This window comes from Heterodontus francisci, unplaced genomic scaffold (genome assembly GCF_036365525.1).
Source record: "Heterodontus francisci isolate sHetFra1 unplaced genomic scaffold, sHetFra1.hap1 HAP1_SCAFFOLD_400, whole genome shotgun sequence".
NCBI lineage: Eukaryota > Metazoa > Chordata > Chondrichthyes > Heterodontiformes > Heterodontidae > Heterodontus > Heterodontus francisci.
In genome coordinates this window covers 1508842-1525073 of record NW_027142281.1, presented here as the reverse complement: position 1 = coordinate 1525073, position 16232 = coordinate 1508842, and the positions used below count along the sequence as shown (strand labels likewise).

General features: G+C 43.1%; 1 protein-coding gene across 1 annotated transcript; it reads left to right on the top strand.

Annotated features, from left to right (window-relative positions):
- Window positions 1-12101: 12101 nt before the first annotated feature.
- LOC137366915 (FMRFamide receptor-like) lies at window positions 12102-14772 on the top strand. Its single transcript, XM_068028466.1, has 2 exons — window positions 12102-12168; window positions 13877-14772. Exons 1-2 carry the CDS (start codon window positions 12102-12104, stop codon window positions 14770-14772), a joined length of 963 nt encoding a protein of 320 aa, XP_067884567.1.
- The last annotated feature ends 1460 nt before the right edge of the window (window positions 14773-16232 follow it).

Genomic DNA, 16232 nt, shown 5'->3' with positions numbered 1-16232 from the left:
AAGGGACCATGTATCAGACTGATGACTAATCACAGAGCAAGTGAATTTAGGGCACAAGTAGCAGAATGGACAACAATCCGACTACAAAACCAGAAAACAGGGAATAAAGGTTAAAGATATTTTGTCAGATTGGCAGAAGTTTCGAAGTGGTTATCCACAAAGGTCAGCGCTGTGAATACTGTCCTTCACCATTTAAATAAACCATCTGGATGTGGGAAGTAGAAGCACAATTTCACACTTTGCAGCCAAGTGCAAATTCAGAGTACAGTTAATATCGAGTAAGAATGCAACCAAATACGTGAAAACAATATTAATAAGACTTGATAAAGTTGCACAAAGGGCATTTAAATGCAAAATTATTTTGAGGATTGCTAACTGTGCGCTGCTTAATTTTTTTCTGAAAAATAAGCATCTCAAATAATCCTTGGACGACAAGAGACTGAATGGGGTCAAAGGGTAAAATAGGTTCAGGGGACAGATTCTCAAATCATTTAAAGTAGCAGCAGATGTTAACGGGCCCGTAAAATACAAAACAATCACAGGAGTTCAATGCCAGAGGATAGGAATTGAAAAAAAAATCAAAGAGCTGATTTTATACTGAAATAGAACCATGGTTTTAGAAGACTTGGCGTACTGTGTGTAGTTCTCGTCCCCATGTTACAAAAAGGATACTGATGCACTCGAGATGGTGCAATTATTATTAACAGGATGGTACCAGAGCTGAGATAAGTGTACTCTTTATTTCACCATTCATGTTTTACTAAGTCCATGACAGTATTGGTAGGAGTGACCACCGCACAGTCCTTGTGGAGACGAAGTCCCGCCTTCACATTGAGGATACCATCCATTGTGTTGTGTGGCACTATCACCGTGCTGAATGGGTTCGATTTCGATCGGATCTCGCAATGCAAAACTGGGCATCCATGAGACGCTGTGGGTCATCAGCAGCAGCAGAATTGTACTCAACCACAACCTGTAACGTCATGGTGTGGCATATCCCCCACTCTACTATTACCATCAAGCCAGGAGACCAACCCTGGTTCAATGAAGAGTGCAGGAGGGCATGCCAGGAGCAGCACCAGGAGGTGTCAACCTGGTGAAGCTACAACCCAGGACTAATTGCATGCCAAACTGCGTACGCAGCATGTGATAGACAGAGCTAAGCGATCCCGTAACCAACGGATCAGATCTAAGCTCTGCAGTCCTGCCGCATCCAGCCGTGAATGGTGGTGGACAATTAAACAACGAACTGGAGGATGTGGCTCCACAAATAACCCCATCCTCAATGATGGGGGAGCCCAGCACCTGAGTGCGAAAGATAAGGCTGAAGCATTTGCAACAATCTTCAGCCAGAAGTGCCGAGTTGATGATCCATCTCGGCCTCCTCCTGAAGTCCCCAGCATCACAGATGCCAAACTTCAGCCAATTCGATTCACTCCACGTAATATCAAGAAACGACTGAAGGCACTGGATGCTGCAAACGCTATGGGGCCTGATAACATTCCGGCAATAGTACTGAGGACCTGTACTCCAGAACCTGCCACAGCCCCGAGCCAAGCATTTCCAGTAGAGTTACAACACTGGCATCTACGCTGCAATGTGGAAAATTGCCCAGGTATGTCCTGCACACAGAAAGCAGGACAAATCCATCTCGGAGAACTACCGCCCCATTAGCCTCCTCTCAATCATCAGTAAAGTGATGGAAGGTGTCATCAACAGTGCCATCAAGCGGCACTAGCTTAGCAACAACCTGCTCAGTGATGCTCAATTTGTGTTCCGCCAGGGCCATTCAGCTCCTGACCTCATTGAAGCCTTGGTTCAAACATGGACAAAAGAGCTGAACTCAAGAGGTGAGGTGAGAGTGACTGCCCTTGACATCAAGACAGCATTTGACCGAGTGTGGCATCAAGGAGCCCTAGCAAAACTGAGGTCAATGGGAATCAGGGAGAAAACCCTCTGCTGGCTAAAGTCATACCTGGCGCAATGGAAGATGGTTGTGGTTGTTGGAGGTCAATAATCTGAGCTCCAGGACATTGCTGCAGGAGTACCTCAGGGTAGTGTCCTAGGGCCAACCATCTTCAGCTGCTTCATCAATGACCTTCCTTCAATCATAAGGTCAGAAGTGGGGATGTTCGCTGATGATTGCACAATGTTCAGCACCATTCTCATCTCCTCAGATACTGAAGCAGTCTGTGTAGAAATGCAGCAAATACTGGACAATATCCAGGCTTGGGCTGATAAGTGGCAAGTAACATTCGCGTCACACAAGTGCCAGGCAATGACCATCGCCAACAAGAGAGAATCTAACCATTACCCTTGACATTCAACGGCATTACCATCGCGGAATCCCCCACTATCAACATCCTAGGAGCTACCATTGACCGAAAACTGAACTGGAGTAGCCATATCAATACCGTGGCTCCAAGAGCAGGTCAGAGGCTAGGAATCCTTAGGCGAGTAACTGACCTCCTGACTCCCCAAAGCCTGTCCACAATCTACAAGGCACAAGTCAGGAGTATGATGGAACACTCTCCACTTGCTTGGGTGGGTGCAGCTCCAACAACACTCAAGAAGCTCGACACCATCCAGAACAAGGCAGCCCGCTTGATTGGCACCCCATCGGCAAACATTCACTCCCTCCACCACCGACGCACATTGGCAGCAGTGTGTACCATCTACTAGATGCACTGCAGCAATGCACCAAGGCTCCTTAGACAGCACCTTCCAAACCCGTGACCTCTTCCAACTAGAAGGACAAGGTCGGCAAATACATGGGAACACCACCATCTGCAAGTTCCCGTCCAAGTCACACACCATCCTGACTTGGAACTATATCGCCGTTCCTTCACTGTCGCTGGGTCAAAATCCTGGAACTCCCTTCCTAACAGCACTGTGGGTGTACCTACCCTACTTGGAGTACAGCGGTTCAAGAAGGCAGCTCACCACCACCTTCTCAAGGGCAATTAGGGATGGGCAATAAATGCTGGCCTGGCCAGCGGCGCCCACATCCCGTGAATGAATAAAAAAAAAGTTATTTATTTCCCTCCCGTGCTCTGATCTCTGTAATATGAAAACCGTATATATATTTCATTAGCTATAGGCGTCTCCTCACAGGGACACAACTCACTAAGCCCAGGACAGAGATTGGCACAGGTTACATCTTTTGAGATTCTGAACCTGAGACATGAACTGATCCGTCAAATCTCAATCTGTTACATCAGTGGGCGATTCAACAAACACAGCCCAATATTTATCCTGTGCCATTAATAGGTAATTGGTTTCAGCACACGTGACCCACAGCTTCGCAGGACTATGTGGGGTGAAGGGATTAATCAGCATTAAAATAAATAGTGTTTACAGTAACTATACTCAGTTTATGAATAATTCATTATTACAGTATTAGAATACTGTATCAGTGCTGTCCTGCGGTTTAATTGTCGGTAAATAGTTAGCATCTGTTTCAGGCGGAACCGTTCAAAAGGAAACATAGAACTATCAATACATTTAAATTTATACATGGATTAGAAGACCTCAGTAAAAATCTTCCGCTTGGCAATCAATTCGCAAGACCCAAAGGCATCTCAATAGAGAGATCTATCATCTGAAACAAAGATTTCAAAATAGAAACGGATTGGACAATTGCAGTCATTACAGTAAAACATGCTCACTGGGATCAGGTGTTCCACTCCAGTTGATGACCAACACTCCGCACAATACCACAATGACAGATACTCCCAATAGTACATGACACTGGAGTCAGATGTTTCGCTCCAGTTAATGACCCACACTCAGTACAATTCTACATTGACAGATAGTCCCAATAATACCTTCTTTTAAAGATTTGGCATCAGTGATATCGAAGTTAACATTACACGATTTTCCACTAAATGCAATAGCTTGACAATTCAGAGAGCCAATCAGTTACAATCAGAGGTTTATTATCAGTAAATGGAATGCAATAAAACCGCAGCGATAATGCAGGATATTTGACCTAAGAAAATGATGTCAGTGATCAGTTGTCTGTATATCGCTGTCCACTAAATCACCAAGTAACATTCTTTATCAGAGAAGAAATATAAACAAGCCCACACACAGTTTTACGCAACTTCAATGGTTATGACCACTTACCAGGAACACCAATGCTGGCAAGGATCAGGTAATATATTTTCCAGATACTGCTCAGTGTTTCAAGCATTTTCTGTATGAAGTGATCTGCCCCTTTGTACTGCAGGCAATATCTCTATATTAAACTCTGAGGTGATACATTCCCAGAGCCTATAATTTATACCCTGTAGGATCTCCACGGGGAAATTGAAATTGCAACATTTTTTAAAATTTGAACAAACAGATTACGACATCGAGTTCAGTCCCTATTGTAATAAAATAATTATGTTTCTGAAGTTGAACTGGAAAACTGTTAAGACTGGACTATTCTAATCACATCAATTAACTCATGGAAATTAGAAGCCTTCTTCTCCTGGTAATGAGGTTGTTCTTTCAAACATCATCTATCATATCTCTAGTCTCATGTTGTTTCAGTGATGTCCTTCACTCGACTGTGACAATTCAGCAATTTAACTCCAAATGTGTGGATGTTTCCTTCAGGGCTGCTCTACTTCACTGTGGATTGTGGCTGTCCCCTTTAACTTTGGTCATTCAGTAATTAAATACCAAGTGTGGAATATCTCTCTCACGGCTGCTCTTCTTCATTGTGGGATATGGCTGCTTCTTTAATTGTGGACTTTCAATTAAGTGATTAAAACAGATATTTGTGACTATGCATTGCAGAATTGAACTAATACAGCATCTCATCCTTCATTACCATTACAACCTGACATCCTTTTCCTTTTTCCTATCCTTCCTAAATGGTGAATACCCTTGAAAGTTTCGTCCCCAGCTTTGGTCAGCTGCAGCCACGTGTCCGTTAAAGATCATTCTTGTTTACTAATGTTCCATCAATTCATCGATTCTACCTGAATGCGAATGCTGCATGCAGTCGATAGAGTGCCTTAAATTTGGCCTTTTATAACTTATTTTCCCTTATTTTGACCCGAGTTGATGGTGGCCTTTGTTTCTGCTGCCTTCCACTTTTGCTTACTTCCTTTGTTACTATCATTACCAGCTTTGTGTTTCTCCTATCTGAAATCCCTCTCATGTTCCCATCCTCTGCCAAGCTCGTTTCAAACCTCGCCAGCATCACCATCAAATCGTCCTGCGAGGTTATTGCTCTTGGTCCTGCTAAAGTATAATCCATCCTTCTTGTCGAGTTTCCACCTGCCCAGAACAAGTACTAATGCCTCAAGAATCTAAAGTCCTCCCACCTGCACCATCTTTCCAGCCACACCTTCATGTGCGTCACACTCCTATTTCGATACTCACTAGCATGGAGCACTGGGAGTAATCATTAACTTACTCCATTTGAAGTCTTGCTTTTTAATTTCTTTCCGATCTCTCTAAAATCTGTTTCCAGGTCTTCATTCCTCTTTCGACCTGTCTTTAGTTGAGCTGTGGTCCATGAGCTCTGGCTGTTCACCCACCCTGCAGTTGCACAGTGATATCCTTGACCCTGTCAACAGGGAGACAACATACCATCCTGGAGTCACATCTATGATCGCAGACATGCCTGTCTTTTCCCCCAATTATTGAATCCCCTACCACTTCCACTTTTCCACTCCTCTTCCTCCTGTCCTGCGCAGCTGAGCTGTCCGTGGTTTCACGGACTTAGCTGTGGTTGCACAATCATGAGGAACTATCATCTTCACCTGTATGCAAAGAGGGAAATCTATCAGTGAGCGAGATCGACTCAGCGGACACCTGGACTACCTGCCTGGTCCTCGTAGCCTCGCTGGTGGTTACCCATCCCCTCTCTGCCTGCACTCCCTTCACCCACAGTGTGAACGCATCTTTAAACATGCTATCTATATAGTTCTCAGTCTCACGGATGCGGCACAGTGTCTCCTGCCAATGCACATGCTCAAAACCCAGGAGATCAGCTTTCTGTAGCTGGTGACACTTCCTGAACATGTGGCCGTCCATGCAACTGGAAGCATTCAGAAACAATATCCTCAATTTTGAACATCCAAAATGCTATGCCACTGTGGGAGCCATCACACCCTCATAATAGGGACACCAGCAGATGGAGGTGGTGAGAGGAGGGACTGCAATGGCAGTGAGACAGGGACACTAGCAGATGGAGATGGTGAGAGAGGGACAGTAACTGCAGTGAGATAGGGGCACCAAAAGATGGAGATGGTGAGAGAGGGACAGTAACTGCAGTGAGACAGGGACACCAGCAGATGGAGATGGTGAGAAAGGGTCAGTAACTGCAGTGAGACAGGGACACCAACTGATGGAGATGTTGAGAGAGGGACAGAACTGCAAAGAGAGAGGGACACCAGCAGATGGTGATGGTGAGAGAGGGACAGTAACTGCAATGGGACAGGGACACCAGCAGATGGAGATGATGAGAGGGGCGACAGTAGCTGCTGTGAGACAGGGACACCAGTAGATCGAGATGGTGAGAGAGGGACAGTAACTGCAGTGAGAGAGGGACACCAGCAGTTGGAGATGGTGAGAGGAGGGACAGTAATTGCAGTGAGACAGATACACCAGCAGATGGAGATGCTGAGAGGGGACAGTAACTGCAGTGAGAAGGGGACATCAGCAGATGGAGATGCTGAGAGGGGACGGTAACTGCAGTGAGACAGGGACACCAGCAGATGGAGGTGGTGAGAGGAGGGACTGCAATGGCAGTGAGACAGGGACACCAGCAGATGGAGATGGTGAGAGAGGGACAGTCACTCCAGTGAGACAGGGACACCAACTGATGGAGATGGTGAGAGAGGGACAGTAACTGCAGTAAGAGAGGGGCACCAGCAGATGGAGATGGTGAGGGGTGGACAGTAACTGTAGTGAGAGAGGGACACCAGCAGATGGGGATGATGAGCCATTGCTGATGGGAGATTCAGTGTAAATGAGAGTCTGAAAGTTTCAAAATGTTTGAGAGGTTTACTTTCTGTAAACATGAGATGCTGAATAAAATAATTTCAATGCAATTGATCTTAAATGGCTATTTTCCTGCTATGTAAACACTTGTAACATTAAACTGATTCCTGTTTGGAAAATTATTTTGAGTGATTAAAGATAATTTATAAACAAAACAACAGCATCAAATAAAACTCAACAACCATTTACAAATAAAAACTCTCGAAATAAGTTGTGATGAATTCGTCATCACTTACGTTATGACATCTCTCTTTTGCTCTCACTTCTGTTTAACAGGGCGCAGTGGTTAGCACCGCAGGCTCACAGCTACAGCGACCCGGGTTCAGTTCTGGGTCCTGCCTGTGTGGAGTTTGCAAGTTCTCCCTGTGTCTGTGTGGGTTTCCTCCGGGTGCTCCGGTTTCCTCCCACATGCCAAAGACTTGCAGGTTGATAGGTGAATTGGCCATTATAAATTGCCCAGAGTATAGGTAGGTGGTCGGGAAATATAGGGACAGGTAGGGATGTGGTAGGAATATGGAATTGGAGTCGGATTAGTATAAATGGGTGGTTGATGGTCGGCGCAGTCTCGGTGGGCCGAAGGGCCTGTTTCAGTGCTGCATCTCTAAACTAAACTAAACTCTTTCTATGCTGGTATCTTCTGTACTATAACTCAGAGTAATTGAAGTTTTGATCCGATTGTCTTTTGTAATTTAACATGGAATATGCTTTCAGAAACCATGAATTCCAGAGCACAACAACTCCCTGCCTATTTGTTTCACCCCTCTGCTGGTGTAAACAGTCTCTCCTCATGTCTCCAAACTGAGGTAAAGATTGGGCATGCTGGAGAACAATGACGCTTTACTACGCATGCGCGAATGCCAGGCACATGCTCAAGAATAGCCCAGGTGCCGATATCTGATGATAATAAATTAAATAAAAGAAAAATACTTCAGATTCTTGAAATCTGATATAAACCAATAAATGCTGGAAGTACTCAGCAGGTCTGGCAGCATCTGTGGAGGGAGCAGCACAGTTAACGTCTCAGATCAGTGACCCTTCATCAGTGGATCCGAAATGATGTCATATGCATGCACCATTTGGTCCTTACCCTGGTCAGACTTTTGTTGCGCATTTGCACAGCTTGCAGGATCTGATGACCTTAGCAGATTCCCACGTTGTCAGGAGTCAGCTTGGGAGAGATATCACCAGTGTGCCAGCACAAGATCCTGCCAATTCAGTGGCAGGACAGCCGCTCCAATATCAGTACGCTCTCTCAGACCAACATCCCCGGTATCCAGACACTGTTCATAGTCACTCAGTTATGTTGGGAGGGCCACAAATTTCACAGGCCTGACACAGGACTCCCAAAACAAGCTTTGTACTCTGTGCTTTGGCACGGCAAGAGGCTAGCAGGAGAGCAGAGGAAATGCAACAATGTCTTTAAAACCTCCGTGACAAAATATTACATCTGCACTGATACGTGGAAATATCTTGCCCCAGCCTGCCCAAAATGGAGAAGAAGCATCCGTGAAGGTGCCAGCCAGTTCGAACAACGTTGACATACTCAGACAGTGACCAGGTGCATACAGCAGAAGGAACATTTGGAAATTCGAGCATCTCATTCACTCACCTCACCAAACACAACCTGTCCCAGCTGGAGTGGAAGACAGTCATCCTCATTCCCGAGAGACTGCCTAAGACTTTGCTAAACACTTTCTTGAAATCCATAGCAGCAACCTCCATTGCATTCTCATCATCAACATTCCCTTTTACCTCATCTAACAATTTAATTAAATACTTAATTGAGGTGGGCATGTTTGAATGAGTTTAAAGTTGGGTATTTAAAGCCCAAGCATAATTTCCCTTAACAACCAAGGGTTTACTAGGCCGTTCCACAGGGATGTTAAGAGTCAACCACGTTTCTGTGGGTCTGGAGTGAGATGCATGCCAGACCTTGTAAGGACGGCGGATTTCCTTCCCTAAAGGACATTAGATGGGTTATTACTACAGTTAATGAGAGTTTCATGGCACCATTACTGACACCAGCTTTCAATTCCAGATTTTACTTTTTGTTTGGATTTTTGTATTGATTAATTGAATGTAAATTCCACCAGCTGTCGTGGTGGATTTTGAACTTGTGTCCCCAAGGCATTATGCTGGAAATCTGGATTACTAGCTCAGTGCCATCACTACTCCGCCACCATCTCCCCAAGCAGTGAGAAAAATTAGCTATACAAGAACTAGTCAAAAACGATGGGAGGGACTCAAACAAGTATTGAGTACAATACGTATTGAATACTTGGATCCTGTTCGAGCTCTTTGGAAAATGAACTCAATTAATATCCATGCTCCGTTCTTTACTGTTACCCTGAATTTTATTTCCCTTACGGTATTTATGCAATTCTCTTTTGAATGTTAATATTCAATATGAAATTAACAGCCTTTATCTAGTGCAATCAACCCACAACAACAAGCTGATAAAAATTGTTTCCCCATGTAGCTCCTCAATGCGCATTTTGGATTCGGAAAGGAACATGTGTGACCTTAAAAGAGAGAACTTCTGAGAAGAATGGGTAGCGTACACTGCCCGTCGTCAGGAGAAATGACTCGCCCAGATAGAAGAAATAGCATTATATCTGGTGGAGCATGGAACTGTGCGCAGGACGATATTGCTCATCGGATATTACATGTTCTCGTTCTTGCTGCTATTGGTAGGCGTATTGTGTTTTGTGGTATGTCGGTTTTGCTCTTCCTTCCACAATCAATGTTCACCTTTTGCTTTCCTCATTCCATTTCTTGCCTGCAGCATTGCCTTATATAATATTCATTTGCAATACATACTCCATTAAATTTACTCTGCTTGCCCGCTGTTCCTGGGGGTGATGGAGCACACCTCCCATTCACACCAATACACTTTCTTGCTGTGACTTCAGTTGAGAAATTTAGATCTGCCAGACGGTTTGCATAAGAAAATAAGAAATAGGAGCAGTATTAGGCCATTCAGCACCTCAAGCCTGCCCCGCCATTCATTAAGATCATGGATGAGCTTCCCCAGGTCCCAACTCTTCTTTTCAGTCAGCTCCGCATACCCCTCGACTCCACGAGATTTCAAAAATCTATCTACGTCCTCCTTAAATATATTTAGTGGCCTAGCCTCCACAACTCTCTGAGGTGCAGAATCCCTGAAAATCACAACGCTCGAAGAGAAGAAATTCCTTTGCATCTCAGTTTAAAATTTGTGCCCCCTTATTCTGTAATTATGACCCCGAGTTCGAGATTCCCCCACAAGTGGAGACATAGTCTTGACATCTATCCTGTAAAGCCTCCTCAAAATCTTACATGTTTCAAAAAGGTCACCTCTTATTATTCTAAACTCCAATAAATGAAGCCCTAACCTGTTTATCCGTTCATGATAAGACAACCCCTTCATCCCAGGAATCAGCCTGGTGAAACTTTTTCTGAACAGTCTCCAATGCTAGTTTATCCTTCATTAAATATGGGGACCAAAATAGTACACAGTACTCCAGATGTGGCCACACCAATACCCTGTAACAAGACATCCCTATTTTAAACTCTAAGCCCCTGGCAATAAAGGGCAACATTCCATTTGCCTTTCTAATTACTTGCTGCAGCTACATGCAAACATTTTGTGTTTAATGTACAAGGGAACCCAGATCACTCTGTACTGCAGTATTTTGTAGCCTTCTCCATCTAAATAATAATCTGTCTTTTTATCCTTCCCACCAAAGTGGATGACCTCACACTTTCCCACATTGAACTCCATCTGCCAAGTTTTCTTTTCTCCCCCCACTCACTTGACCTATCTATATCCCTTTGCAGATTCTGTGTCCTCATCACAACATGCCTTCCCACCTATTTTTGAATCATCAGCAAATTTAGATACACAACACTCTGTCCCTTCCTCCAAGTCATTGATATAGATAGTAAATAGTTGATGTCCTCGGACCGATCCTTGTGGCACCCGATTAGTTACGGCTTTCCAATCTGAAAAAGACCCATTGATCACGATGCACTGCCTTCTGTGCTGTGTGATACACAAGCAAAGCTAGGCCTACGTGCGAAATGACAGCGAATGGATTGTTCACGAAATGTTCCTGAGGAACCTTCTGCCACAGGTGATGCTAAGCTAAAGAAATGAATGGCTGATAATTGCCAATGACAGATGTTTTATGCTGACAGATTAAAGAATCGGGATTGTTCTCCTTAAAGAGGAAATTGAGAGAGCGTTTGATAGTGTTGTTCCAAACCATGGTCTGTTTAAACAGAGTAGATGGAGAGAAACTGCTCTCATTGGCAACCCTGGCGAAAACCAAAGGACACAGGTTTAAGGGATTGCAATAGAATCAATGGCGAAATGAGGGAAAAGGTATGTTTCCAAAACACGTGTTGAGGATATGAAATGAACTGGCTGAGAAAGTGATGAAGCCAGATTCAAAAAGAAGCGAATTGAATAAACAACTGAAGAGAGAAACAATGCAGGTCAGTGATGAGGATATGTGGGTGTGAGATTAGCTAAGCTGCCTATGCAGAAAGCTGACACGGACAAGACAGACCAAATGGCCAACTGATGTGGTGTAACAATTCTATATTCCTTTTTGCTTGAATATATGAATTGTTGAACGGAATTGCGCAGCTAAAGCGAGATTCCAATGTTTCGACGAACATCCATTACAAGCTTCTCTGACGTTAGGAATTTAATTTCTGAATAGTCATGCAGAATGAAGACCATCACGAAAACAACATTAAATCTACAGATGGGACTCATGATTTTTGTAGGACTTCCTTGATTTCTGTTTAACACAGCTTCCAGTTATGATTATTTGCTTATTGTGATCAGATTTGCCCAGTGCTGGGGGTGGGGGATAGTTCCAATTCTATTTCAGTGGAAAATAATTCCATCAACAGGGAATTAACAGAGCTGTCGTAATCTGTTTATTCAAAGATTTAAAAATAACTGTTTGATCAATCTTGCAACCTGCATGTCCCCATAGAGATCTGGAAGGATATAAAGTTAATGCACAGGGAATGTGGCACCTCAGAATTTCTTTCAGAGATATTACCTGCAGGACGAACAGACCGATCACTCCAAGCAGAAAATGCACCAACCAATTCAATGGGTGAGGAACATATTCTATGTGATCCTTGCGATAATTGGCGTTCCTGGTAAGTATCTCTAACCAATGAAGTTTTTTTTTTAAATCAGCGTATGAGCTGGTTTCTTCCATTACCATGGGAATAATAATATTACATGAGATCCAATGGTTACAGTTACACAGACACACACTCAATAACATAATTGCATTAATTTCCTGAATTATCTGTGCGGTTTCAATCTGTTGCTTCAACTGTTGCTAGCTCAAGACACTCTGCATTGTAAAACCATTGAATTATGTCGGATGTTGTGTTCCTTAGGATCACTGTTCAAGGCAGGAAAATCTCAGAGGGGAAGGATTACTGGATTTGTCTGTTAATGTAGAATTATACTGTGTGTGCACTAACTGGAGTGGAGCACCTGACCTCTGTATAACTGGGAGTCTCTGTCACTCCAGAATTGCACTGATTGTGTCTGACTAAATAATGTGGAATACGTAACACGTGGGACCATGTATTTCCTGGAGTATCTGTCATTGTATTCAATGCGGGTCCCCATCTTACTCTTACTCCAAGTAGAGTTGTTGACAGCACTATCGGGTGCTGATTAATTTCCTTCCCGAGCGCGGTCCTGAGAAGCGTTTGGTCATGAGTGCACTGCAATAATAAATAATCCTCTTCAATATTACGAAACAAAACTGATGACTATGACTTGTTAATAGACAAGTTATTGATTTTACAGCACAGAAACTGACCATTCGGCACAACTAGATTAGGACTGTCTTCCTGCTCTGCACGAGCCTCTCTTCATTCCAGATCATCTAATCCTATCAGCATATCCTTTCAATCCTGTCTCCCTCGCTTCTTCTTACTTTTTTCCATCATAACTATTCCAAGAGGTCTCAATTTCACGTTCCCATCAGTACAAGTAAATAGGTCTCTCTTGAATTCCATCGTGAATTTATTGATGACCATCTTATTTTCAGGAAATGCAGAACTGGTCACCAGCAAAGGTGGAAATATCAGGTCCACGTTTTCCCTCTCTAACCCTTATATAATCTTAAAGGCCTCTATTCGTTCAACACTCATCCTTCTCTTATCGACATAATAGAGCCACAACATAGCCCAGTAACTATAATCTCCCAGTTATGGTATTATTTTTGTGAAGCATACGTGCACCGGCTGGTTACCCTGGATATTTTTATCACGTGTAGTCAAGAAGAGTACACATTATTTACGTGTCCAATCACCACCTTTCGAATACGTTATTATGACACTTTTCTTACAATTATATTACTGTAGAAATGAACGTCTGTGCTTTGATGACATTTGCATTGACTCATGAAACTCCCTTTTCACTTTAACTCATTTGCACATCAGAGGGAGTGGTCCAAGATGTATGAGTGCCTCCCATACGAGGGACTGGTTCGAGTCAGGGATGGATTTCTTCGATCCCAGGGAGTGATCTGAGTCCAGGATGGGTTCCTGCAGTGGGAGTGATTGGAGACCGGGTACAGTTCTCCAGTCGACCCATTCTTTGACTGCTCGTTGTTACATTTAACTAGTTGACCAGCGTCTGGTGAGCGGGGTGCTGTACCTCCATGTCCAGGATTTGTTAAATCTGGTAGTGCTGGTGTTGGAGGCAGGTTGGGATCATGGACCTGATCTGACCCGATCCCAAATCACACCGTTTTCGTTCGAAAACCCTTCCTTCCAGGGTGAGAAGCGGAGAATGTTTTTTCAGTAATTTGAAGCCTCTTCTCCCTTCTCGCCTTTGCAGTTAACTTAGTCTCACTTGTGATCCTGTCCAAGGGAAAATGCGGACTCTCCAGCTGCACCACCTGCTACCTGGTCGCCATGTCAACGGCGGATCGACTGGTCATTATCACTGAGATCATTCTCCGGAAATTCAATAGGCTTTATTTCCCATTAAATTTCCTCGACCTCACCTCTGTGTGTCGCTCTCGTTATTTCCTGATCCGTGCAGCCATCGACTGTTCCGTCTGGTTCACCATCGCTTTCACATTTGATCGATTTGTCGCCATTTGTTGCAAGAACCTGAAATCCAAATATTGCACCAGGAAAAGTGCGGCTGTGGTTCTATCAATAACTGGCACACTGCTCTGTCTAAAAAATATTCCCACCTACTTTCGATATAAACCAAGACGGGTAATCGACAATGTCGAATGGCGCTGCTCTAATAAGCGAAGCTATTTTACTGACCCTCGATGGATTGGATTTAGAATGTTTGAAAAAGTTTTAACACCATTATTACCATTCATTTTAATTCTGTTACTGAACGCTCTGACGTTCAGGCACATTTTAGTGACCAGTCGAGTTCGTCAGAGACTGAGGAGTCAGAGCAAGAAAGATAATCACAGTGACTCTGAAATGGAGAGAAGAAGGAAGTCTTTGATTTTACTCTTCAGCATATCTGGCAGTTTCATATTTCTGTGGTTGGTGTATATTTTATATATATTTGATGCTGGTTATTTCTTAGATGATGATTCTTTTTATATCTTTGAAAAGGTCGCATATATGCTGCGGAATTTAAATTGCTGTACAAACACATGTTTTTATGTGGCCACTCAGTCCGTGTTCAGACAGCAGTTAAAAAGCGCAGTGAAATATCCAGTCACATCAATTATTAAATTAATTAATAAACAAAGGAACTGAGACCATCTTAAAGATACAGTGGTCAATGGACAAAAGTTTACCACTGGAGGTCCAGAAGAAAATGGCTTGTTGGAGTAAAGACAAACAATAGAGCTGTTCGTGACGGGAAGAGCAAGAGGATCGTAAGTAAATTAGCAGGAACCAAAAAAAGATAGCGAGCAGTGAGAAAAGGGAAATTGATGACCTCCGTAAAGGGGTCAGGAGGAGAGTGATTGCGCTCCATAAAGGAACTGATGTGAAAGAAGCTTGAACTGAATATGACACCTATCATTAAACAAGAATCATGCAGTTTAATTAGTATGCTAACTGACTTGATCAATTAAATATATCTATAGAAGAAAACATTTATATTTAGAAACAACATTCTTTCCTGATATTCCACCAGACACATTTATTCTTAATTGCTTTGGCACCCTGGTACTGTTGAGGTGAATTGTCTACGATAGTTGACATTGTTGATAAGAAGGTGAAACGTTGCTTGAACAACTGCTTTCTATCTACAAGGATGTGATATGTGATCACACAGTGAAATGTTAACTCTTGGAGCCTAGGAAATAAGCGATGGACATGCTTTTAGCGTACACCACCCAAATTACAGAGGTGCGGTGACAGCAGATGAACCTCACGTTAAACTAATGGAAGAAGTAATTCAAAACATTTCATGATAAGGAATCGGAAGCCCAAAAGTTGGAAACTCAGAGTCTTTGCTGGTACAGTTTGCAGTGGTGTCTGTTGTAATTACTCTGAAATGCAGTTCAACGTATTGTCAATTCAGAGGCAGGAGGGAAGAAAAAGCATCGCCTGTGCTAGCAACATTCAAGGAATCCTGGCCTTGAAGGAGAAGAAACTTCCATGTTGCCTTCAGTGCTTTTTAAATCATATTTATAACATCTTGCTTTATAAATTATACTGGATTAATAAGTAGCCGTTATTTGTAACTTGTTAGGTCAGGCACAACTGAGAACCCCATTGTAATAAATTAAAAATTCAGAACTGAGAATTTTTAAATGGGGCCAGACGTTGAAAAAGGCTAAAACGAAATGACTGGTTGTGAAGTTGAGTGGAATCTTGCACTGATTAGTTTGACAAACTTTTTTCATTCCAGGAAGGGATAACATAAGGGAAACAACCATACATAGATCCGCAAGACCTGTGAATAAGATGTCATTTGAATTACCATATAAAAGATTGGTCAAAAGCAAAGAACGAATATCAGTGGAAAGGAGGAATAATTTAGAATTTTAAGCTTAAAGAACCATAGAATCATAGAAATATAAAATGATTAGGGCACAGGAAGAGGCGACTTTGACCCATCGTGTCTGTGCCAACCGAAAAAGGATCCATCTATTCCAATCCCAACTTCCAGCATTTAGTTCATAACCCTGCCGATTATGGTAGCTGATGTGCATATCCAGGCTCCTTTTCAATGAGTTGAGAGTCTCTGCCTCAACCACCCTTTC

Bases quoted from the DNA above. Each gene is read 5' to 3' on its own strand.
- LOC137366915 (XM_068028466.1), top strand. From the start codon at position 12,102: ATGCACCAACCAATTCAATGGGTGAGGAACATATTCTATGTGATCCTT. The intron at 12,169-13,876 runs GTAAGTATCTCT...TCGCCTTTGCAG, and splicing joins TGCGATAATTGGCGTTCCTG to TTAACTTAGTCTCACTTGTG.